Source organism: Cydia strobilella, chromosome 1, assembly GCF_947568885.1.
Source record: "Cydia strobilella chromosome 1, ilCydStro3.1, whole genome shotgun sequence".
NCBI lineage: Eukaryota > Metazoa > Arthropoda > Insecta > Lepidoptera > Tortricidae > Cydia > Cydia strobilella.
Genome location: NC_086041.1, coordinates 25,695,326 through 25,721,777, shown reverse-complemented (window position 1 = coordinate 25,721,777; position 26,452 = coordinate 25,695,326). Strand labels below are relative to the sequence as shown.

At 36.1% G+C, this 26,452-nt stretch overlaps 1 protein-coding gene across 8 annotated transcripts in view; it reads right to left on the bottom strand.

The window, feature by feature from the left end:
- LOC134742441 (dachshund homolog 1) overlaps nt 1–26,452 on the bottom strand; it is a 203,929-nt gene that overhangs the window by 39,161 nt on the left and 138,316 nt on the right. For 6 of the 8 annotated variants that reach the window (XM_063675599.1, XM_063675626.1, XM_063675617.1 and 3 more), the window contains 2 exons: nt 22,519–22,734; nt 2,610–2,693 (listed from right to left, as the gene is read on the bottom strand). In XM_063675599.1, the coding sequence (XP_063531669.1) occupies nt 2,610–2,693; nt 22,519–22,734 (300 nt within the window). The remainder of the gene's footprint in view (nt 1–2,609; nt 2,694–22,518; nt 22,735–26,452) is intronic. The other 2 variants (XM_063675608.1, XM_063675662.1) reach the window with 1 other exon arrangement.

Genomic DNA, 26,452 nt, shown 5'->3' with positions numbered 1-26,452 from the left:
GGACCGTACTGATACTGGTCTATATATTTTGAAATATGTCTCACGATAGTTTAAGTTCGACTTTTAATATTTGTTAATGAAGCTTTGTTAAAACTTATTCGTTGAGTGAATCTGTATAAGCCGTGATAGAGAATGGTAACTAAATATTAAACAAATAAATTCAAAAGTAAATGTTATCGTAACTTTAGTTTCTTGCCCACTCTATATAACTATTGGTTAAAATGGCCATGTGGCGTGAGCTGCTGTAACTGAAGGTGTATTTCACAGCGAGCGCATAGAGAGCGCTATCTGATGATTGGTTTTTGGCAATTAACAGTATTGCTCACGTTGCAATCGAGTTCATTCAGCGTGTGAAATATGTATGGAGGCTCGATTCCCTCTTTGTTGCATCTGTGATCGATATGTCATCACGTTTAAACCTTTTATCGTAATTGCTAGTCCGCTACGAACTATTCCAGAGAGGAATAAGCGCTGAGAGTCGATTGAGTCACAATTGCTTAAAACTGATTTCACCTATGCCCAACCCCTAATGTCCAGATTATCATTTAATATTTTATTATACTTAAATGCTAATGTGGGCTCGAGTACGTAGATATCCAACTAATTTTAAGCTCTCCTTAATAACATTTGTTAAAATTATTATTAAAAACAAAATGCTTTTATTAGTAGGTAATACAAAATCAATAGTAACAAGTAAATATTGTATTGTTTATCTTTATAAGAGCTAAAAGCAAAACGAAACAACTAGGAAGGAAATGCCGACCACTAATTGGTCGCAAATGTCAGAAAGCTTTTAAAAATAGCTGCAACAAACCGCCAACTACTTTGCAAAATCCATTAACAGTTGTAGCTGCAATTAAGTGCAAGCATTGACAATGAAATTGATGACTAGAAAACAATTTAATATGCTAACAATTTAATATACTAATTGTAACATACTAGCCCGTGGCAACTTTTAATAGAACTAGATCGTTTTGCACTTTTTATTGACTCTACGCATACGGTATTACTTGCATTAAATTATAATACATGTACAGAAGCAATAATTATTTTCATTAAAGTAACGTCAACCTCGCAGCGAGCTGTCGTCCCATTATTAACATTTAAATTTATATTACAATTTAACAGGAGAAATGCCTGCGTTAAAATATTTACACCACCTTTATGTTGTTTGTGACATGTAAAATGTCTTGTGTGTAGAATCAGTAATAATGACTCTATAACCAATGCGTTAGAGTTGATTTTCGTTGCAGTGTCTGTGTCAATAGAATTAAACCCTTTGTCTCAAGGCGTTAGGTCACCGTCGTCGTGTCGCCTGACATTTCTACAAAGGTTACCTCCATTCAGTTAGTTTTCTTTTCCCTGTCTATTGCAATGTCTCACTGGCGTACTAAGGGTAGTTTTATTGAAAGCGATTGACCTTTGCGCGGATAAGGGGTGCAAATTTTGAATGTGATAGATAAGATACCAAACAATGAATCTACGATGAATATAATTTATTTATTTCACCGTAAAGAGAGCCCTACACACGATAATATGCCGCGCCGTCGTGTAGATATGAAATTGTCAGTGTCATTTTAAATATAATACCTATAGGTATACTTACTCATATCCATACTTTTTTTACCTGTGTGTGATTTCATTAAATCATCATTTGTTCCGTTCGCCTCTGCTTTAAGAAATAACTTTCTGAAAGCTACGTATAAAAATTTAATATCTAGAAATAGTAGTAACTACTCTTTAGCGATAAGGCCGCATTTTGTCACCTCTGTCTTCATGTATTATTTGTGTTTCCATGTACATTTATTCTAAGGTTGTGCAATAAAGAGGATTTTTATTGTATTGTATTGTAACTAAGCAAAAATATAAGTGATGAATGAATGTTATTTGCATGTCATTAACAACACCGTAAAAACTGTTACGAATTTAACCTTTTACATGTGTCAGGTATTCATATAAACAAATGAAGCTTTCAACGAAGCGAAACAAAATTGTCGTAATAAATGGCGTAATTATGGAGATTACAAAGACGACAAAGCGAGCGATAAAACTATCAATGAACCTATAAATCGAAGAAAACGTCGTAACACGCAAGCCTCGAGCTTGGGAAAGCATAGACACAAACAGATAACATAAACAAGAACCGACTCAAGTTATAACGTGTGAATATACTTATAAAAATAGTATCAATTATACTCCTACATTGTACTATGCAGACAATAACGGAGGAGGCGATGAGCCGGTGGCACGGAACGAAAATTGGCTACATAGGGCACTACGCGTTATACGAGAATATAATAGTTTTAATGTTGAAAATAAATAACGTGGGGATGAAGACAATGGTGTTGTAACAAGATCTCCTGTTAATTGTGGCGAATGCGGAGCGCGGCCATCGAGATTTATGAAGGCTTTGAAGTTTCTCCCTATTTGTTTCTTTTCAGAGCCTGCAGTTTGTTGTTCCCGAGTAGGTTATCTTAACATGCCATAACATGGTTGTAACTATTAGGTATATTTACCGATATTCTATGAAATACTCATCGTGTAGAGTTTTTTTTAATGGTTTTAGTTTGCACTCACTTCTACGTCATTAATGTTTATATTAGACTTACCTCTCATTTTCTGTTCGTCGAGAAGTTGTCGTTCTAGATTGTCTTTCACTTCTCGCTCCCGAAGAACATCCATTTTCAATTCAGCTGCAACAAGAAAAATATGGTTATTTAGTATAATGCTTACACAACATGGGTACTTACATCATACATTTACGCTAAAGTTAGACAACTTTTTGCAACAGACACAAGATCGCCTATTATCTGCCTCTATCATTAATCAATAATTATATTTTCTGTACAAGGTATTTCTTTTATTGATATGAGCAATCAAGTATTTCCATCTATGTTGTACTTCAGGTAACGAATGTAAATTCTTCGCTTTTGTATGTAAAAAAGTAAAATACTTAGATAGGAACATCGATCTTTTTTAACCAACAGATTCATTCTAGGAGCTCGGTATTTTTTTTAATCACGTGATGACAATAGGAAGTGCATTGTTTATGTCAGAGCGTTATCATATTGAAAAATCTGATTCTACTCTTATTTCATTCCATAACAGAAAATGACAATGTTTTGGGGTCTTGTCGTTCACTAAGTTATAAAAGTCACACACTGTAGTCCACATAACGATGGCTCTAATAATAAGATAATTCGCGCCTACAGTCTCCAAACTAAACGTAAAAATGCATGTTTTGCTTAAACGTTAAAAAATTAATATCTACATACTTAGTTCAATACCTAAAATTGAAATCAGATACAATTTATTTTTGCACGTTCACTGTTCAGACTTAATAATAACCGATGATTTCAATAATGAAATGGTTGGCGTTAACATTTTAAGTTAAATGAACGGCTCATTGTGTAGGTACAAACGGCATTGTATGTATAAATTTATCTGTGAGTAAACCGGTAACAGAGCCTTGAGCAAGAGCCGATTAGGAATATAAACACGGATTAACTCATTCGGAATCCCGGTACTATTGTTAAGGAGTCCAATGGATTTGCATAACATTCAATTAAATCTAACCTGACGGAAATGATTGGGGTGGAACTTCCAATTTTGGGTTCAAGATTTCGTCCTTGTCGATTTGTTTCCGGCCTAACTATTGTTGCTTCTAGTTCAGTTAGTTTTTTATGTACCTAGATGTCTGTAAATATAATTTTATATGCAACATTTGGATTTTTTTAAATAATGGCCCAAGAAGTAAGTAAATTACATTTTAAACTTACAGAATTGTTATGAAACCTCAAAAGACATAAAACAATTGTATAAATAAAATTTTGTACATATAAAATTTCCACCAATTGCGCCTTTGTCGCTACGAATATTGAAACAAGCTTCTTTTCACCTAATTAATTTAAACAATCTTTTGCGTTTATATGCCCATTTATCGTTGCGATCAAGCAACATGACTTTTTAATAAAGCTCACCTTCTAACATCGATGCAAACTCAATAGTATCTAATCAAACTGTAACTAAACAGCAAACATATTACCGAGAAAATCGAAGGCACCCTCGCTACCCTAAGCGCTCTAACTTTCAATCAAGCCCTAATCTTCTGCATCGATTCGAGGTACTTAATTCCGGCCATACGTAAAGACAAATACGGCAAATTTGAATAGAAAGAGGTCATACTCATTCACAGTTTAATTTGGTCCCTTATTCAATTAGGTAGGTAATACATAGCGTCTATATAATGGAGATCGTAGGGGGTTCAGTCTGATTAACTTGTGTTGTTTAACTTATTTAGCACCTTACGGAATTGCCCAAAGATTTCAGTTAAAGCGAAGTATTACACACAAAAAAGAAATCAATAATATTTCATAAAATAATTTGATTTGCTCTAAATATTTATTTTCATTTTACGTTTATCAAAACTATTATTATAAAATAATGATACGTAAATGTTTTTGCTACCTATTTATCCGAACCCACTTATTTCAATACTGGCAACTGCCTATATCTGATACACCTCAATTGAATAGTGATTCTTAAGGCTAACAACATTACTAGCCCCGCAACTATCTTGTTCAATACAACGAGAATTCTATTTGTCACTTTCTTAAACTTGTATAGCTTTCGTTGACTTCTTTTGAAATATGAACACTGTTCAAACATCAACAAAGTTGCTTTTTAAACTATAGCGTATAACGAGATACGAGATTCGAAAATTAGCTAGTTGAATTATTTCGTTCCATATCGAACTGCCATTTTAATTACTGCTGCAATATGAGCAAACAATACTTTGTTCTTGATATTAAAGTACTTTTGCGTTTAATTCGTTGTATATTAAAAGCCTCCTTTGTGGTGTAGTTATTATGATTTACATTTATCATTTGTCGTAGTCTATTATGTCGGCGGCCGATCGTAAAATCGGGCATATCGAGATATTCCTAGATTTCCTAGGCATATGATGAAAGCCCGCCATTTCTATGCCTAGGAATATCTCGATATGCCTGATTTTATGATCTGCCGCCGACATATATATCCTATGTTTGCTTTGCATGTTAACTCAAGCAAACCACATGACAAAATTGATGAAGTTTTAAAAGTAGATGTTTCTACAGAGAACTTTTGTTATTGGGGCTAAAAGCGGTAGCACTTCGTTTTGATGTACAACTCTTAAAGTAGCATATTTTAATGTAATTTATTTGTACAAACTAAAATAAACCTACAAGGACTACAAGTATTAAAGAACACATTCTACATGAGTTAATGTAGATATACTTTATGAATAGTCAATAGAAACCATAATTAATGATATAAATCTACAAGTATGATATAATGTACAAAGAGGAAGCAGGATAGCTGGCCCATATCGACATACAGAAATCTGATATAAAACGCAGACAAGTCTTGCGCTGCTATAACAAGCAGAATAAAGGTATGAGTATCGCACGAGCTATCGCTACCGCAGATCTTGTAAATTGAAACGTTGTATCTGCTTACATTGTTTATTTCTCAATTATATCGAAAGCTTACTCAAAATGCATTCTGGTTTAGATTTGGGATAAGACGTAGAATGTAAATATATCATTTTAAGGCACGGATGCCTTGTAGCTAAAAATAAATACATACCTAATAATATTGATTGAAGGCATTTTATACAAATTGTTTTTTCTGTCTGTCACAGACATCAAAAAGATTAGTAGTAATTTCATTCCAGCGTGGGCGTGAGAATTTACGATCAAAATTTTATTAAACTATGTTTTATAATAAAAAGTTAATCTACAAGAGCGGCGCGAGATTAATGCCGAATCAATCCCGGTGTATGGTGTAATTTAGAGGGCTTTTAGTTAAAAGTGGTTTCGCACATGCGACGTAAATTACCCGAGCGAGGGATGGCCATTAAGGGTCCGTAGGTATGCGGCGTATCTGGCCATCTCGAGATTTGCGAGCGAGGCGCCTTTAGGTGCTCCTGGTGGTCCCTGTAGTTGCGTACTCGGCCGCGCGTGCACCTCGCAATAACCATCATGACTTGCTTACACTACCCAATAAAAGATGCATATCCTAGACCAATTTCTGCGTCTTGGTATTCAATCAGACACTGTCAACTTTAGCTTCAAAAAATATAAAAAGAAAAATATAAATATGAAAAGAGCAATAGTCAAATTATATTATTGATCTTTTATGATGGTGATGAAGTATTCTTGAAGTATTTCATATTCTTCAAATAAGTATGCCTTGATATAATAAATATCTGCTTAGGCTTTTCTATAGGCGGGCATGGAGGCAAGTACGTTTGAAAGTCGTATAAAAATTAAAATGTTTTTGCTTTCTGCGGGAAAATACGAAGAAAACAGTTTTCCCAAGCTTGAAATCCCAACTACATATGTTGCCTTTGTAAGTTTATGTGGTAAATTTTATCATAATACTAAGAATCCATCTAATACAATAAGAAAAAGACACACTGCTCACTTGTAGTAATTTTTTTATGATAATGAAACTTAACAGATTTATATATAACGTATATCTTATGTTCCCAACCGTATCAACACTTACCATACCTACATTTAAACAGCCCACTTTAAATTTTGTATGTTTGCATGTATTTTTAATTAAATTAAATAATGCACTAAAATGTTAAATAAAATAATGAGTAATGAGGGTGCTGATTTTTTTTTTACCCTTGAAGTTCCCGATAAAAATAAAAAATGAGCTACCTACCCAAATAACTAATTCCACGCAGACCACGTCGCGGGTAAAAGCTAGTAAGTATGTAATGCTAAAAGGACAGATTACGATATATCCAGTTTATACCTTTTAGTATTTTGCAATGCTAATATCAATGAAATTGATGTAACAATCATAATGACAAATTTGATTTACAAATAGATAATTGTAGGTAGCCTACTCTTCGAGCTTCAAACCAGTTTTGTTTTTTCAGTAACAATAAATAATATGACGCCCAGCAAATAGGTAGCTTATTTTGCAATCCAAAACCTATAGCTATTATCATTTACATATAACATATCTTATGTTCCCAACCGTATCAACACTTACCATACCTACATTTAAACAGCCCACTTTTAATTTCCATTCAATCCCCGATCCTTATGTTTTAAACATTTAATGGCACTAAATTATAATCGATAAGATGTTGAACGAATTACGTCAAAATTAGTGGCTAATAAATCATCCAAATTCAGACACAAAGCAGACAGAAAACAAAATCGATCCAATGAAAACGTTTATCTACAAAAACAAGAGAAAAGCAACAACACCAAAGCGGAACACTCGGTTATTATGAAATCGATCTTTATATCGGATCAATCAAATTTCAAACCTGATCGAGTTGCGTCCGACGAAAAAATTATTACTTTATAAATAAAATAACAATAAAAACGATGCGCCCCGTTCAAGGGAATATATAATTATGGACAATTATTATGATACCGAAACTCAATGGTCGATAGATGATTGAAAGGATCAAGAAGACTCATAAACAAAAGGATCGATTCAGGTTACGCAATTTAATTATGTTCAGTGAGTAATTAGCTGGTATTGTGATCGATTTTTAATCCCTGTGCGGCCGTGCCGACTCTAGTTATTCGAGGAAACATCTTCAGCTTTATTTAAAGTCAGCAGTCAAATGCGATTTGGAGTCCCCCAGGGCTCGGCGCGAAATTCTATTTCCCTTCAATTTCGTGCACTCTGCAAAAACAACAATAATATTTAAATTTCGTACATGATGCCCTTGGAGATTTGTCGAAACAGATTAAACACCTTTTTATTGTAGTCGGTGGTAGATTCAATTTCAAGGTTATTTTGTTAAAATTATTTCGCAATTGATTCTATATTCTCGTTAAGTTTCTTTCAATACCAGCAATAAACCCTAGAACAAATGTTTAATAAAAAGGTGGACATATTACTAAATACTCTTACATAGTCAAGTTCATTAGAATATTCAAGAACTAAACTATTTCAACGATGTCAAAACATAAAAATTCTTAAAAAATAAATTGCGAATTGCGTAGCATTAATTTCAATGGAATTAATATTAGTCATAGGATGCGAATTTAGACATATTTTCACGCCCCCGACTGGTGAAGACTAAGTTAAGCTTGCAGTTAAAATAACAATTAAAGTCTGCTTTAAATTTATGACTTCAAACTGGAGAAATAATTTAAACGGGCGGTAAGGTGAAAGCGACCAAAATCGTACTTTGAAAAGGGAAACAAAAGCCAGCATTCTCCTTCGAATTGTGTTAGGTCGTTTTTCGCTCGAATTAGCACTGGAGTCGTTGCCAGTCTTAAGGTGTAATATTAATAGTAATAACGAAGGAATTATGACTCGCGAATAATGCTCATTTTAGCACTTACAGAAGATAAGCGTAAAATGAATTCAATTGGGAATTTAAAAGAATTTAATTATTTTAAATTTACCAGTCGCGGAACTAATGTAACATTTGTTCGTCTTATATTCATGACACTCTTAGAAGGTAAATCCAAAGTAACGATAACGGCGGCCTCCGTGCGGAAACCGAATTTTCTTCCCTTTGCCATTTTTAAATTTACAAACCGGCAGCAATTCTATTTTATTGTTATTAGAATTTTCGAATTATGTCACGGGCTTTGTCACAGCGGAGGATTATTCCCGCAGTCTCCACGCTAATAATCATAAGAATTGCTTCCCTTTATTATGTGTGAAATTTTGAACATAAAACCTCTGACACAGTCGTGCACTCGGCTCTTACCCCACGTAATACAGACGCTTTCGGAATACCGGGTGCTTACGCTCTTAATAAAAACACCACGTCTAGTACCACTTTATTAGACGCGGAGATTTTGTCATACATGTGTAACACATAATTTTATGAATATATTATAAGGTATTTGCATTTCGTATTTTACCCGAAACACGACATACTAAGGCATATTTGCAGAAGATCGTAAAAAAAGGCAGTGTAACAATGTTCAGTTGGTCACAGTTATATATAGTGAGGGCAAAAGTACAAATAATGAAGATGTCGTTGGAAAATGGATTAAAAAGTATAGTAGCGTATCGAGCGTGCAACGTCTGAATAACTCGTGCTGTTATCGGAGCACGCGCACCCAATCTGCGATCGGAACACACCGGATAAGATTATCCAGTAGCCCCGTATTATTTTAATGAGACTACACGACTTCTCGAGATTCGATACGATACGAAAAAGCTTAGGTAACGAAGCGAATAAAAAAGCCACGGGTCAAAAGAGATATCACGCGGCCGTAGCGAGATGACGGCCCCGGCCATGCGAATCCTCCGGCAAGAGGGGATTTTTAAATTAGCCACCGAACACGATTAACTTCTGTACATCTACATACCAGCTGACGGCAGATCGGCTGATACCATTATGTCTCTGGTAAGGCACCGATTAAAAAATATACACATTTATAAGCGGACAGCATCTGGTGGTATTTAAATAAGATATAAACGCGAAAGTCCGCGAGTTTCTTCGGCTACATTTTTTCCCGGGTGGAGGCTCCCCTCGCTGGATATATTGGTATTAAAAATGTAAAGGAGATTTATGCGAATGGCTCTAAGCTTTCATTAGTTGTTTCTTATGCAGCGTTTCGCGGTCGCCGCTCCCTGACCAGTAATTTTTCATTTTCGTGCAAACTTCCCGATGGTTGCGCGCTTCTAAAATTTAACTGCATATAACGAATATTAATACTCGAGGAGTCTTGAGGCAGGTGCACGCTATAACGTATTTCATTTCGGTACTGCCTGCATTGTGTGTGTATATTGTTAAAAGTTATGGGTAGAATTATTAATTTTTGATAACAGTATCGAGTGTTTTTGACTCTGAACTCTGATACATTTTTTTTTTAATTTTTTGTCAACTAATGACCCTCCACAAAACTGCAAGAACAGTTTGACGGTGAGATCAGCAGTTTCATGGCCGTGGTGGTAATACAGTTACCTACACGATATTCTATTACATATTTGTTTTTTAAACAAATATGTAATAGAATATCGTGATTACAGATAAATACAATGTTTTATAGTACTTAACTCCAGGTTTGAGATTGAAAATATTCCACGTCGAGCAAAAGTGACATTTCTGGTCCGGAAATGACACTTTTGACAGCTGACAGACCAAATCTATGACAGTTTCAGAACAAAAAATTAAATCAGAATCGGGCTCATTCAGTAGTACGACACGCAACTGTGTCAAACATGTTCCGCCTTGTAATTCCGTATGTAAATTACAACTAAAACAAGGGTTGCGTTACCGCTGTTGAGACAATCCCACGCCCACAAAAAATTGAACTACATCGGGTTAGGCGCGTTAAGGGCTCAAAGGTCTTTTAATTATGGTCGCCTATAGCATTTAGTCCTTGGTTTATATCAGTTTAAATTATTAAGAGCAGTCGGATGATGTACACGCTGCTTGTGTAAGGGTGTAATGTGTAATAGTTTTCTGTTAACTAGTTGCTTAAAAGCTCTAAATACGAGTATTTGTTTATCTGCTGCTGTCATTCTCCTTTTTATGTGTGTAAATGTTAGATGTTATCAGTAAAATCAATAGGTACTACCTATATTTACATGAGTTTTATGTTAAAAGTAACACTCTTTCGACAGTCAGGTTAAAAGCAGTTTATATTCGAAACTGATTGATGGATATACGAGATTGAGATTTTAGATGATTATTGGTAGATTATTATAGTTAATTGAATAAGAAATAATAATAGGTACAGTACTTAAAGCACGTTGACTATAGAACAGTAGAATAGTTTAGTTAGGTACTATCAAGCATGTACTATCAATAAAACCTCTATGAAATGATTTGAAAGTGACAACAGAATAAGGTCCTTAGCCCCTAATAAAGAGGTACATGCAATCCGACGTGCGTCACATTAAATTATTTCAGCTAAGTAATTCCAAGCGGTTAATTATTGTGCACAAGCGGGGAGAGAGTTGAGAATGTAATTATTATTAAACTTTACGATTGTCTCACTTTACCCCTTTACTTTACTTATACACGAACACGAAACACCTTGACATAGTATATCTAACAATCTGATCTGAATCTTAGTCCTTTTGTTTCAAAGCTCAAATTGGACCGGAAATGTTTGTGCGATAGTACAGTTGGTCCGGAGTACCCAGCTACATTAGATCTGAGATCCTGAGGGAGTTTCTTAGCTTGTTGCGGTGCTGGATTCATATTTGAGCTACTGTTGGGAATTTATAACTACCTTTAGATATTTTCGTGCACATTTTACAGTTATTGATACTGTACCTCTTCTTCCTCGCGTTGTCCCGGCACTTTGCCACGGCTCTTGGGAGCCTGGGGTCCGCTTGGCAACTAATCCCAAGAACTGGCGTAGGCACTAGTTATTTACGAAAGCGACTGCCATCTGACCTTCCAACACAGAGGAAAAACTAGGCCTTATTGGCATTTGTCCGGTTTCCTCACGATGTTTTCCTTTACCGAAAAGCGACTGGTAAATATCAAATGCTATTTCATACATAAGTTCCGAAAAACTCATTGGTACGAGAAGGGGTTTGAACCCGCGACCTCAGGATTGCAAGTCGCACGCTCTTACCGCTAGGCCACCAGGCGCTTCCTATTATTATTGTTATTGATACTGTACCAATTTTTTATAAAGAACACATTTACATTTATAAAGAAATTTCCTACCTCAAAAATGTTAATCCTGTTAAAGTGTTAATTAGGTGGTCTAGTAATTTTTAACGCGAAGGGGTCCTGAAAACTGACCTAATAGGAGCATTCAGTTTTTAGAAAAATTTCAAAATGGTGGTGCTATACATTTATTCAGTTTTAAGTTATGATACAGCTCACAGAGCCACTAGTTTTAATTCAGATCAATTTCTTCACATTGTACAAGATGCTATTATTGGGTTAGTTATGCACCTAACTGTATCTGTATCTGAGTTTGTTTTTTAAATTGACATACACCCACAGCCACAATAGCGGATAGCCACGTACGTTACATCATAAAATTAAAGTTGGAAGTAGTTCATGTGTTTAACAAATATAGTACCTAGGTAATGCGATTTCGAGAATACCGAATATTCGAGTAACAATTTCGATAGTTACTATAGTCGACTATTAACTTGAGGAAGATAATAAAAAGTTGTTACGGCGAACTACGGGCCAGTTGAAGACTTTGCTCTGTGCGTTTGATTAGCATTATATCAATTACAAATACATGGAATAGATTTAGGCCCTTAACAAAGCTACGCTACACTGTAAAACCACCGCGCAAGTACCTACTCCGTCAACCGCGTAAGTTACGAGTATGTGGCAGACCTATAATTACTTTACGCGTTTTAAAATCGGAGGATTCATACGAAAGTAAAGCGACAGTAAGGAGGTTTCCCGCCCCAGTCAATTCTTATTCAAAGCCAAACCAAAACGGATTACATAGCCCCGTTTCCACATGGGCAACTTCAGGGTTCAGACTTCCCGCGTCAAAACAAAACGACGTATGTCCCCTTAAGTGTTAACATGTATACACCCTTACAAAATAGCCCCTTACAATAGTTACAAGCCCCGGGCGGAATAAGTATTTAACCCTCTGCTACTCGAGAAAATAGATTAACAATTTAACATACTCGATGTGCGGAAACAATAATTCCAAATTCAAATGATTGTTTTTGTAAAGTTTGCTAGTTTTAATGGAATATGCAAATGGGAATTTTAAGCAAGTTTTGTGTATATTCTGAGCTATATAAATATATACCAAACATTATATTACCAAACATTTATACAATGTATAAATGTTTGGTAATATTAGCTCTGTACTATACGCAACAAGTATCCACGTGTACCTAAAAATATACGAACGAAAACGTACCTAATGTCGGTATCCTTAAGATCAGTTAAAGAGAGGTCGACATATTACCTATAATTTTTAAATCAATTTTCTATTCAGAAAACTATACATATAATCCTATGACCATATAGGAAAGTCACGAGAACAGAACAATACAATTAATTGATTGCACTAGGTTCCCTTAAGAAATATGTAGTTGTAAATTTGGCATATCTACCTCGGCTAATTTCGCCTTCAAATAAGGAAATATAATTCATTTGTAATTGACTTAATAAATAAGCATGTCGAATAATAATAATAATCATATGTGTAAATATAGGTAATACTTTTGATAATGTTGAGATAAAATTTAATATTTCCACTGTTAATATTTGAGCACATGAACCCGCTGACGGTAAAGCAACACGCTCCAACAAAGTTTTCCCCTAAGAAAATAAACGTAATTATTTAACTTCACCTACCGGATATAATAGACAAAAATGGTTGGTTGGCATTAAGATTTGGTTGATTATATTAAGAATTGTTGTTTTTTAAGAATTATTAACTTATTGTGTAAATATATATTACTAGCGATCCGTCCCGGCTTCGCACGGGTGCAATGCTGATGTATTAAATGTACATATAAACCTTCCTCTAGAATCACTATCTATTAAAAAAAAACGCATCAAAATCCGTTGCGTAGTTTTAACCTTTCGTATGCTTAGTAGCAGATCTGCTCCATATATATTCAACTTAAACATGAAGTTGTCACGATTTCTATTTATATGGCAATTTTTAGATAGCGCATACGAAAGGTTAAAGATTTAAGCATACGTAGGAATATACATCCCATCCAGACAGCAGGAAACGACTTTGTTTTATACTATGTGGTGAAGTGATAAACCTACATCCAAAGACAATCCCAAACCAAGAAACGATTGTAAACAGGTATTATTAAAAATATCAATTTGTATAAGTCGCGGGCAGAGGGTGCCTAATAAAATAACTACTGTAAATAGGAACATGCTGATGACCTAGCCTTTCCATTAGACAGATTTGCATTATTTATAACAAAGTACAGCTATTAATCGAAAACAATTATAACATCTCAATGTATAAAAAAAAGTATTAAATTTATACGCGTCATGGCTCGCACATAGTAATTTACTAAACCACGGCCAAGATAAACTTGGCCAATAGGTATTAGCGTGTGTGTGGTCGAGTCGAGTCTCGTGCGCGCGCGCATCGTAACCGGAGCGACACGCGCAGTAATCCAATATGGCCGATGTCGCGTATCGGTACATTGCGGGAATGCTATTTTAAGGGCTGTGCACACTTCGAGCACGAGGTGATAGTCCAAAATTGGTATTATCTTGGTGTCTAATCAACGCTCATTCTATAACAAATTCGCTTTTTTCACATAATACCTACATTTGGCATCAAAAAACGCTATGCTGAATTCGCAAACCAAATGCTAAAAGGGAGTGGAGGAGTCCACTCACTTTGTAACAGATCGCATGCGTGTTTCGATACATTGACAATGATTGAATTTGTTGCACACCTACTTAGTCGGCAATGTATCGAAAATCGCATGCACTTCGTTTAGTTGTAAAGTCTGTAGAGCTCTTTAATGCGCGCGCCTGCCCGTTCTGTTTACTGTGCCAGCAGCCAATTCAAGTTTGCAAATTGAAAACTAATTTCATAAAGCATTTTTATCGTTGACAGAACGTTGATATTTATTTTCACGTGATGATTAGCTGGATAGTTAAAATAACTAGCCATGCTTTCCGCATAAGTGTGCACATGAATTAATGCTCAGCTGTCGCCTTATGGTTTACTTAGTCCAGCGGGCACATTGTGTAGGAATAGGAAACCTTATAGAAATCCTTAATCCATTTTCATAGTTTTATTTCATGAGTAACTATCGCGGTAACCGAAGACAATATTAACCTTATAGAAGTCAATAATATCGCGCTAAGGTACGGGTATGAATACTTGTAATTAATACTCAATATAAAACTAGACGTACTCGTATCTTAATGCTGAATTATCTTGAAAGGGGTTTCCCGGTCTATATTGTAATTATACACCTAGACATACTATTTTATTATGTACCTACTGGAAAGTCAAGCACTAAAAATATAAGCCAGTGTCTGTTTCCGGTTGTAGACAATTTTGTGGATTGTCCAGCAAATGAGCCGTGTAATGTAATGTTTTTCAGCGCTATTAAAGCCAAAAATTTGCACTAGACTCTTGCCATGCCAACTGCATAAACTTGGCAGTAACCCTATAATCACCATACCTATAACTTGACGTGGCACCTGGCATGAAAACTTAGCGTGGTCCGACTCTAATAGTCTTCTATAATATATCCATAGCTTAGGGTAGGCTGGGGAAATTTGTTTGATGGCCTGTAACTATTTATTTTTTACAGTTAGAAAGGTTTATTATTACTAAACCTTATCTATTTAGTTCTTAAATAAAGTTTGTTTGATAGGCCTACCGCCCATCGTTATGTAAAGATTGGGAATCAAAGAGAATGTAGGGGAGTGGTTCAATTGACCCCATAGGTCTATCTCAATCTCAATTGAAACACTATGTGAGGACGTTTGAAACACCATAATATTTTTGAAAATGAATGTTTTTTTATTATTTCTAATCTATAAACTGTAATAGATGTCATATATTAAAGAAAAAGTGACGAAGCCCTCCAGTGGTGAAGGCCAGATTAGAACCGGCGTCTTTAGCTATCGCGGCTAACGCCATGAACCCGTAGGCCACCTTGTCTTTCTAATTTATTTTTAATAACGCTCACTGACCTCACTGTATACCATACCACGAGATCAACTAAAGTTCGTAAACATATTAATAAAAAAATAACTAACTATTTATCAGCATCTGAAAATCATGATTAAAGAATGAATACGAAAATAAAATTGTGAGACTTGTAAAATTCTTTGTTGCGATCACCTTGTACATATAGCTTAATCAAACTGATTTTAATGCAACAATATAGCTACGTCAAATTAAGCCGAAAATGGGCGCTCCGCGGAAATAATTCGTGTAGTTTTGAAAATCGGTATAGTTATACCTTATAGTGTACAGATGAACATACTAAAAGTCCTCGGGGGAGGGGGTTGAGCTGAGGGTGTAGGAGGGGGTTGAAGGTACCTTTTTTCAGATTTTTGCTCGTATCTCGAATATCTGTACAAATAGCATTATAATTACTTCGAACCATAGTTTCTACATAATATTTTCTACTAATTAGGTTATATTTATTTTTACCCTACGGTCAATACTTTACGAGCTACAGGATGTTTAAATTAACAAAGAGATAAAAAAATAGACGATTTAAGAAAACGTCGTTTTTTCGTAGTTGTTCATCATAACTCAAATTTTTAGTTTAGAATAAGCAAGCTTAGTGACCTGCTCATCAAATATAAAAAAACCGGCCAAGAGCATGTCGGTCATGCTCAGTGTATGGTTTCGTAAAAAGGTACCTTCAACCCCCTCCTACACCCTCAGCTCAACCCCCACCCCCGAGGACTTTTAGTATGTTCTTTTGGACACCACAAAGTATAACTATACCAATTTTCAAAACTACGCGAATTATTTCCGCAGATTTGTTTTAAATTTCTTGGGTTAATATGTAAGTGCGTTGCTTCTACCGTCCCCACATCGCAAGTTTTACTTCAAGGTCAAATATTATTTACAAACAACTGTTATTATAAGTGTTACACTCCATCGCTGTTTAATGGTAGTTAAAATATTCCATAATTCCCATCCAAAACACTAAACGAATTCAAGTAATCAAAATACATAAGTAAAAAAAATAATCAAAAAGTATGCGAGCACAGGTACTTGACTTTATACCGCGAAAATTATAAACGGCTCCTCAACAGCTCAACACTACCGCGTTGCTTTAAGAATGACCGACCGCATAGACTGAGTTCTGCGTCACATGCATAGGTGTTGTAGTTTTCAAGAAATTTGGCTTGTTTCAATCATAACGTGTTACAATTGTCTCCATTCTACCCTACTTGAAACAAAAATCATAGATCTCATAATTCAAGTTAAAAGCTGAAGTAAACAAACAGAGATCGAACTCGACGATTTTTGCAGCACCTCTTCACAATGGTGCGAAAGCTGGCGCGGCGCGGCAACAATGCGTCGTTGGCTATCGACTCCGGCGCATCTCGCGGTGGCTCGTTAGCCGCTGGGGGCGGTTGTTTGTACTGCGATGCTAGTGCAAAACGACTTAAGCGCACTTAGCTTTTAAAACATTTAAGCTATTCTAAATTAGCACACCGGTATACTGCGATGGGAGCTAGCGAGTTTGAGTTATGGCCCGCTTCGTGATGAACCGCTTTACTGACAAATCCTATCAGTGAATAGGAGTTTGAATTGTGACTGAAATGTTTGTACAATTTTGTAAGGGTTTACTACCATGTAACGTTTAATACGTTGGTGGCAAACAAGGATACATTTTAACCGAGGTTGCGCATCAATATCCACGGTCCCTGTAGGCAGTCCCTTGCCTGCGAAAAGAGGCAGTAGGTAAGCCACCTAGGTTATAAATCGTCAGAATCTTCAGAACCATATACCGCGCATATACGAATTATGGTACGTGTAGATACGTATTTGCATCACTTTTTTAACGAGGAAGAACAAAAGAGATGCAGAGAATTGCACCCAAGAGCAATAAAAATGGATCATTATTTATGGAAACTTGAATACAAAAAAAAAATTCACCATTAAAGTGTTTCCAAACGTTATCAACTAGAAAATCGTACGCAAATACATAACCGCCGGTAATTCAGCACGATAACGACGCGACATCGTCGTCAGCATTGTAAAAGCTTTCATATCAATTGAATCCATTAGCTGAGTACACAAGACCCGTCTGTCTATTTGCTCATCAGTTTTTATCATTGGCCAGTTCGTGTTTGTTCCATCGGTCACTTCGGTTATTGATGGGCTGTTTCCCTTAGGCAACTTGCGTTTGCGATTTTCCGTCACCAATGACGGGCGAAACTAGGGCTTACACATTCATTGATTAGGGTTTTCCGTGTTTGTAAATGGTAAACATGAGTTTAGATTGCCGGTCAATCTGATGGCTATGTTTGTTTAAGTGTTTCTATTAATGTAGTGGAGTGAGAGTAGGTAGACGAGATATTGCGGATTGAAACATTGTTAGCAATCCAGAATTAAGGAATCGTGTTTCTGTTCGATGGTTATTTCTAATATCAAGATTTGTTTGGAATTATTAACATAATAAGAGCAAGCTAAATTTCGTTTATATATAGGTACACCAAGGTTGTGAACAAATTAAATCCCTAATTTATTGAGCAACTGATCCCATAAAGCAGAGCTCTATCTGCCCGTGTGTGCCATTTGTCCTTTGAACAGCACTTAGCTTAACAAAAACTGATAGTTGTAAAACAAAAGAGCGAAACAAGTCCTGGACAACAAGAGCGGCCATTGGCTCAGAAATAAACTAAGCGGTAAGAATTAACAGGGATAAAGGCTTAAAAGAGTAGCCGAAGTAGATTTATGTCGCGACGATCGCATCAGACCGATTTCGCTTGTTCGGAATGTTTTATTTTTTCGATTGACCGCAGAATGCGTTAATGTAATGTATTGACCGCTAAAGGTTACGTTAAAGAAATGCAGCAATAGACATGAACGATTTAATGTAGTTATAGTTTTAATTTGTTAAAAAAAATCGTATTTAAATTATTCCTAACATTTTTCAAATGAATGAATGAATGAGATGACGGGTGGCAGAGGAGGTTAAACAAGCCAATGATTCTTACTGTATTTGAATTTCCCTTGCGTGGAACTTAAGGGGCCCACTGACTATCAGTCCGCCGGACGATATCGGCCTGTCAGTTAGAACAAAAATTTGACAGTTCCAAACAACTGACAGGCCGATATCTTCCGGCGGACTGATAGTCAGGGGGCCCCTTAATTAATGATTTATAAAAATATCCAATTCCCGGCTGCTACAATACAACACTACGTTGTAGTACTATAATGTCTGTGCATGTTTATCAATAGGTAAGTGAACAACGAAAACGGCACATGAAAAGCCCGCAATATGACACCTATTTCCCATTCATTGCCTTTCTATTTACACGAACGAATCGACAGCATTTTATCATAGCATAGGCCTTTCAAACAACCCTTCCTGTGGTTATCTGATAAGGCAGTGAATGTGCACTCATTCTGTATGTTCGTCACCCGTTCTGCAGTAGTGTAAAAATTGTCAGCGAATGTGCCTAGATAGTGATCTGCCATTTGTATGGGACCGAGGGGTGTCGTTATGACCTAAGCTGCTATGTTTACACGTTTCTATAGAAATAATGTATAAGCAAACGCAATGTGTTTTGGCTCAAATCAAAGGTAACAAAATAAAATACAGGTTACAAAATATAATTCACCAATAAGAGTCCAGTAAGGAGTATATATTAAGTACAACGTCTAATCAAAGGGACCAACTAAATCGCGAGGTTCGCGTCCAGTAGGTAACACCTATCAATTCCCGGAGCGAACCAACCGAGTGATTGCTGTAATTTCTTTAAAAATTCAACGGTAAAGATCGCCAGACACATTGATTCGAAAAATGTTTCATCAACAATATTTTTATTATCGTAATAACAAAATTACCGGTTGGCATTCTACGCGATTTCGACTCTTACTCTTATCGGTTTAGGGAGCTATTCCTTTAGCGGTTACTTATGTATCAGGGGGAGAAATGGAACCTTTTGTTGGCCTATAGCATTATTATTTCTCATTTTGTTTTGTTTATTAATACAATTGGCCCGCGGCGCAATATTGATATTCAAGTTTGATGATGACTCGCCCCGCGAATTTTCTCCCCGACCTCACTGTATTTTATGGCTACAATTGTGTTTTCGTTTCTTTTGTTTAGAATTCGACGAATTAAATAATTTTAAAATCCGATCGTAATTTCCATTTTTACCGGAAGTTAAATATGCCTTGGTACCTATGTAGTACGGGGGTACGTAGTAAGGGGTGTACCGAAAAAAAAACTGTAAACTTCAAATGAAAAAAACTATTATTATTTTCTATGTATTAAATTTTCTGCAGGAGTGATAAGAAGCTTTTTCCTAGCGCATTCAGTGGCAGCTTTTTACGGAGCTGTTTTTCATATTTGCCTGCACCATCCCAACACCTGCTGGAGTTGTTAACGTTTTTTGGCTGTTTTATCCTTCTCTTTTAATACACTCTTGATTTGAGCCCATGAATAGTCGAGAGAACGACACTGCAGGACATATGGTGGTCTTACTTTGCTCATCGTCTATTACAAAATGGGACTTTTTGTACGAAGAAAATTGTATGATTTTCGACTTGACCCAGAAATTAAAAACGCAAATTTTCGGTTACCTTAGCTATCCTAACTTTTGTACGAATACTATACTATGTTTCTTTATAGTTCGTTTCACTTAAGCCGCATATGTACCCCAATTTTTACGATAAATATGACGGGCACCCGGGGGCGGGCGGATATTCTATTACCTAACAATCTTTCTGATGGTCCTAGGGTCACTTGTTCCTAGAGGTCTGCCGCTTCGAGACCTCTGTTCAAGAGACAACGTACAAAATTATTTATTTATATTATGAAATGCACGAAATTTCGAGGTAATTTGAAGTGTATCAAAAGCAAGCATGGAGGATGTTGAAAATTTTCTTGGCATTTGGAAAATATTAAATTTCAGTGATCTCTTCTATTCACCGGTGTAATGTCGCATGGCGTGAAACCAGAATTATTTATATTGGAATATATAATTTAATAATAGGACTTTTAACTGCGGTCGTCATCTTGCTTGGAAATAAAATTACAACCGTTTGAAATTTACAGTTTTTTTCGGCACAGGCCTTATATCAAATCTTATAATAAATATTTGAATAACTTTCAAATTTATACGCTGAAAACTTTTGAGGATGCATAATTGATAGGTAAGTTACATATGTTACTTCAGTATTAGGTAATCAATTAAATTGATAGCCACGCGTATGTTCTTTACACCGAATTTACAGTTATGGAGGCGATTAAACTTTGCTCAATAACTAGGTACTTATTGCCATTACAATGTTTCGAGTAATAAAGGGTCGTGTTGCAGACAAGCAGCGCCATCTATCAACATTTAGCTGAACCCTCGCGTGAATAGAAGAGCGGGCTCAACGCAAACGAACATCGCGTATTAAAATAAATTAGATAATGCTTTCCAATAATTTCGTTCTACAGTTACTGCAGCTTTCGAACCATAGCGCACAGACAGTTTCTCATGGAAAACACGGAATGACGTGAATAAATAACTCGCAGAAATATCAATTAAATAATTATGCTGTCCGAATGGAATCGTGTGTAATGATAGTGGGCCGGGCTATAACTCAGACGCATCTGTTCTACGGCTATTTGCAAAAGGCACGACATGAGCCCGCATGAAGAACGGCACAGACCCGTCCTGTCTCCTCCTGTCGAGGGTTACTTTAATGTTAGGTTTATGACTACGTAACCATTCTGAATTTCGCTATATTATTCATCTGGTCGTTATTCGTTCATAATAACACATGTTGCCCGAGCGACTACGTCTGTGAGTAAATAGCATAATTGACGAAAGACGTAATTACATCAGCAAAACTCGCGATTGTTTTACACTGTGTACGACACGGTGTATGTTATATTATATGTAAGGACGCAGTCTTATAGCTCAGAGTGACCCATGCGACTGTACTTATAAATAATGGCAACAAAACTGCTGTTTACCGACTATTTTCTAATTTTAATAATTTATCGTAATAACGCAATAAATAGTCTGGTCATAATGCGATGCAAATGATTCGAGTGTCGTTACGCGAGACGGCGAGCAGACCTGCAGGAATGGAAAACTAGTAGGTAAGTTATAAAAAGACGTGCTTTCTGATATTAAGAGGGTCTAATCAGCGTTGCTTACGTTATGTTACGCGGAATCGACTCGCGCTGGATCTCGACTAATACCGATTACAGCATTTACATCGATAAACCTACCTGCAGCCGTGTCTCCATCTTATAATCATTTCATATGTAAATTTAGAAACCGTAACATTTTCTTAGAAAGCATAAGCGTAAGATGATCATAATGTGAACTAAGTTCAAAATCCATTAATTATAAAATCACTGTCTGTCTAGGTTATGTTAGATGCTTCCTCGATAAAATATTAATCGATATAAATTCTCTTTTATAACGGTTATAAGCGCTTATATACAACACACATTAAGAGCTTTCAAGGAAGCATAATTAAAACGAACCTGCCTATTTAGGTATGTATGCCTATCAGCTACGTAACTGAGTTAAAGTTTAGATTTAAGAAGGTACTTCATTTACAGTACCTACTCTCAAGAATTAAGAGCTTACACTTGTCGTGTCATACTTGAGTCACTTTTTTTGTCTAAGCAATCGCTTGACAATGTTTAAAATATTTATTTCAAAAATAAATAATGAGGTTAGGAATACAGTAGAAACACTACTATATAAATTATAAACTGAAATAAATGTCATACAGGCTGGAACCGAACCAGCGTCCTTTGCTATCGCGGCAGGTGCCTAAACCATTCGGCCACCTGGGTCACGGCGGCATAGTAAGTACTATAGACAAAAAAGGTTGATTTCGATAAATAGCTCAGTAGTGAACTCACCCTTCTCGTAACTGATCTGGCGCTCCTGCTGGCGCGCGTTGTCTGCCGCAACTTTGAGCAGTCCCTGGATGTTCCGGAGCAGGGTCTCGGTGGAGGAGACCAGCGTGTCGGCCGTGGGGTCGACGGGCACGGGCGGCGTCGCCTGCGCCGCGTAGCTCACGGGCGCGGGCGACCCGGACGTTGGCAGGTCACGGTCGTTGTCGCTCAGATCTGCTCCTAGACAAGGGTGTCTACAAATTAGCGGGTATCACACACAATCCTGGACTAGCAGAGGATTCTCGCAGGGCCACGCAAAAAACAAAGGACCTAACCTGAACATCAGCCCCAGGAATTAATGATCCACACCCGTAATAATGATCCAAAAGGACCGATTGAGAAAGTAAAAAAATCTGAATAATACGAGTATTAGCATCTTGTTATTATTTATTTATTTATTTAAGGCCGTTCCATCGGTTTGCCGCTGTCACTGTCACATTTCGCAAGAAAGAACGGGAAAGATCATGAGCGCCAAGTGTCCATTTTGATCGAATTTTGTCGATTTTTATTTATTTTAAAAACGTTACCTTACAATATCGAAATTCGAAAGCTATGAAATTACTATTTAAGTTAAGATGAAATGTTTTTTTTTCTTTTTTTGTTTATAGTATCACATAATAAATAACCGAGTAAAGTTTGATTAAAAGTCCGAGTTAGAGGTTACTTTGGGAATTAATTGTATCGAGCGAAGTGTCATAATTCGTATACCGAAACCTATATTATTAAAGATAATATAGTCAAGAACTACATATATTTTTTCCACGTCTACGAATATCAACGCCTCTTAGAAAAACATGATCACATAAGGAGATTTTTCGCCTTGTGGCTCAGGGAACCGCCTTAAACTTTATTGCACAAATTTATACAAAAAGAGTACAAATGACAGACTTAACGCCTTAAGGCACCCGACGAATATCACTTTTCAGAAGCATGTTAGACAGTGTCTTAGAAATCTCGATTAAAATAGATTTTAAGTATACGATATACATAATTTGTCTCATAAAATAGAACAAACTTTGCTAACTCTGTTGCAAATGAAGTAGCCTACATTAAGTATAAATTGAACTTTATTTATTAGCTACCCGCGCTTGGTATTATAAATCATAAAAGCTTACTACTCTAAATGGGATCGGTAAAAATAAGCGAGCAATACCGACTTACAAGTTACAAGCCCATCGCGTGCTCGTATCATTCGGCACAGTTATTATTGCAATACAAAATGATTATTATTATTCCACAAGGATTCAGCAATGAACAATTATTTTATTATGGACAGGACATTGCATCAAACGTTGATAAAACATAATCCTGCTGGATAGTAAATAAGTAAAATTTCGCATACCAATGTTACTTCTTTACTTTGATATAGGTTATTTCATAACTATATACACAAATATATGGTGAATAATGTAAATATACCTAAATGAATTAATTTATCATACAATGATATTTCATTTATTACACAATTGTTTCACCACAAAATTATCAAATGAAACTAATCTCTTCAATGGTTATGAAGACCTCATGCATAAAAAGCGTTTTAGGGTTCCGTACCCAAAGAGTAAAAACGGGACCCTATTACTAAGACTCCGCTGTCCGTCCGTCTGTCTGTCTGTCACCAGGCTGTATCTCATGAACCGTGATAGCTAGACAGTTGAAATTTTCACAGATGATGTATTTCTGTTGCCGCTATAACAACAAATACTAAAAACAGAATAATATAAATATTTAAATGGGGCTCCCATACAACAAACGTGATTTTTTGTTGTTTTTTTTTCGTAATTGTACGAAACCCTTCGTGCGCGAGTCCGACTCGCACTTGGCCGGTTTTTAATATTGCTCTCCCACGCCACGAATATGAATAATCTATCGATACATTTAATTTAACTGACAACATAGTGAATGCTCATCAAATAATGAAGACAACATCGTTTCGTCATTGTCGATGCTCACGATAGCACTCTCCGCTTGTCACAACACCATCTCCCTAATAAGGCCAATTAACAGAATCCTATCAGAACTCATCACACGAAACTAAACTTTATTATTATGCATCTAAGTTAGATATTAGATAGTAACGAGATAAGAAATGAATTACTTCAGGGTTATAAATGAAATCAACGTAAAGAGTGAGATTAGTGATTGAAAGAAAGAGGTAATCTTAGACGGGCAAAGACGAAAGTTGAATGACACGATTTGGAAAGAGCACTTTAATGAGTTCAGGACAAGCGTGCTGCGTGATCACTGAGTGAACACGGATCGATGTAATTTATTTTAAACAAACATGCATATGATTGATTTTGAAATATTGAATCGCCTGCGAAATAGCGTGCCTCGTCGAAATTATTTATTTGAGGTGTTTAATCGGTGTCGACATCAAACCCATTGTTTACTCAATTTTCTCGAGGCTCATCCCGTAAGCCGTGGCCAAGTGAGCATTTTCCTATAATCGTAGACAGCTATCCGTTCCCACGGTCTCCGAACATTTTGTACATAACTACAATAGACAATCCTTATTGTTTCACTTGATTTAGCTATTGTGAGCGCAGACTAGTTATATTTGTGGATGGGTGTTGTGATTAGCGGTGCCGTCGCTGACTCGTGTTCATGTTCTATTATTTCCCTCACTTCCACGTTAATAAACACAGAAACATAAAACTCTTCTCACAGTTATTTCTTTTCATTATCGTTTTAATAATACACAAACAATATTTTAAATGCTATCTTTCAATCTAGTTTTAAAATGTTTATGGATGTAATGAGCGGTTATCGCCTTTTGTTCAAGCGATTTTATTTATGATTACAATAATAGATGTAACTTGAACAAAAATAAAAGAACTAAAAGCAAGGGAGATGTACATTTTTTTATACCGCAAAATGTGTAACAAACTAGTTAAAATAATGCTGTCATATCCATCATTGTCCCGCAATCATTTTAATATTCCAATAGATACGTTAATAACAAAATGTTGTATGCCTTAACTCTATTACGAGTAGTTAAAATAAATTACTTAGATGTATTATCTCGTGTGGCGACGCGCGTAAGATGTTCAGTTAATTAATGGACTGTTTGATTGACCCGGCATCACTAACATGGCCCATGATAGCCAAGTAAATCTGATAATGCGTGGCACAATGAAAAATGAGTCCTTTAAATAAATCCCTATTCATACACCAACGGAGGGCAACGTAGAGGATAATCGTAATAAGATTTCATTATATCCACCCATTAAAATCAAACGTGCGATGTCTAGGGATCATGTCATGAGATAACGTATGGGAAAGGCGCATCAATTCCTTAATCGCCCAGTACGCGCAAATGCCAAATTATTACGATTACCTACGGCATAAACTCCGCACTTGCCTTCCGCAGACTGTATTAAGTTTCATAAATCGAGAATTCAGTAATAAAATAATTAACATGACCTCAAATTGCTACGTACCTACAATGTTATAGTAGTAGCAATTTTACTCTTATTATAAGTAGGTATTTCCAGTTTCTAAAATAAAAGGAAGGTGGTTTTATGGCTGATAATTTCCGAACTATGAATGCTGAAGGTTCCAGAGCTATTACTGGGTAATTTTGCCGAGCATTACATGTCGAGTATATTGGACGGGTGATACCGCGTTGTGTTAATGCTACGCCGACACTTTCTTGCCTCCTCGCCATTGATGTGAGGGAGAATTGCTGAAACGTTATTAAAATAAACCTTCGAATCCACGTTAAGGTGTATACCTGAGAGCTATAAGGAAAAGTTTAGATCCATTCTCTATCGAGTAATCATAATCATAGCAATGCCACTAGTTTGAAACTAAAAACTAGTAAAATTCTTCTATTGATTACTGTTAGCACTCAAAGATAGACGCGAAGAAAGGCAGGTATTCCAATGTTCATTTC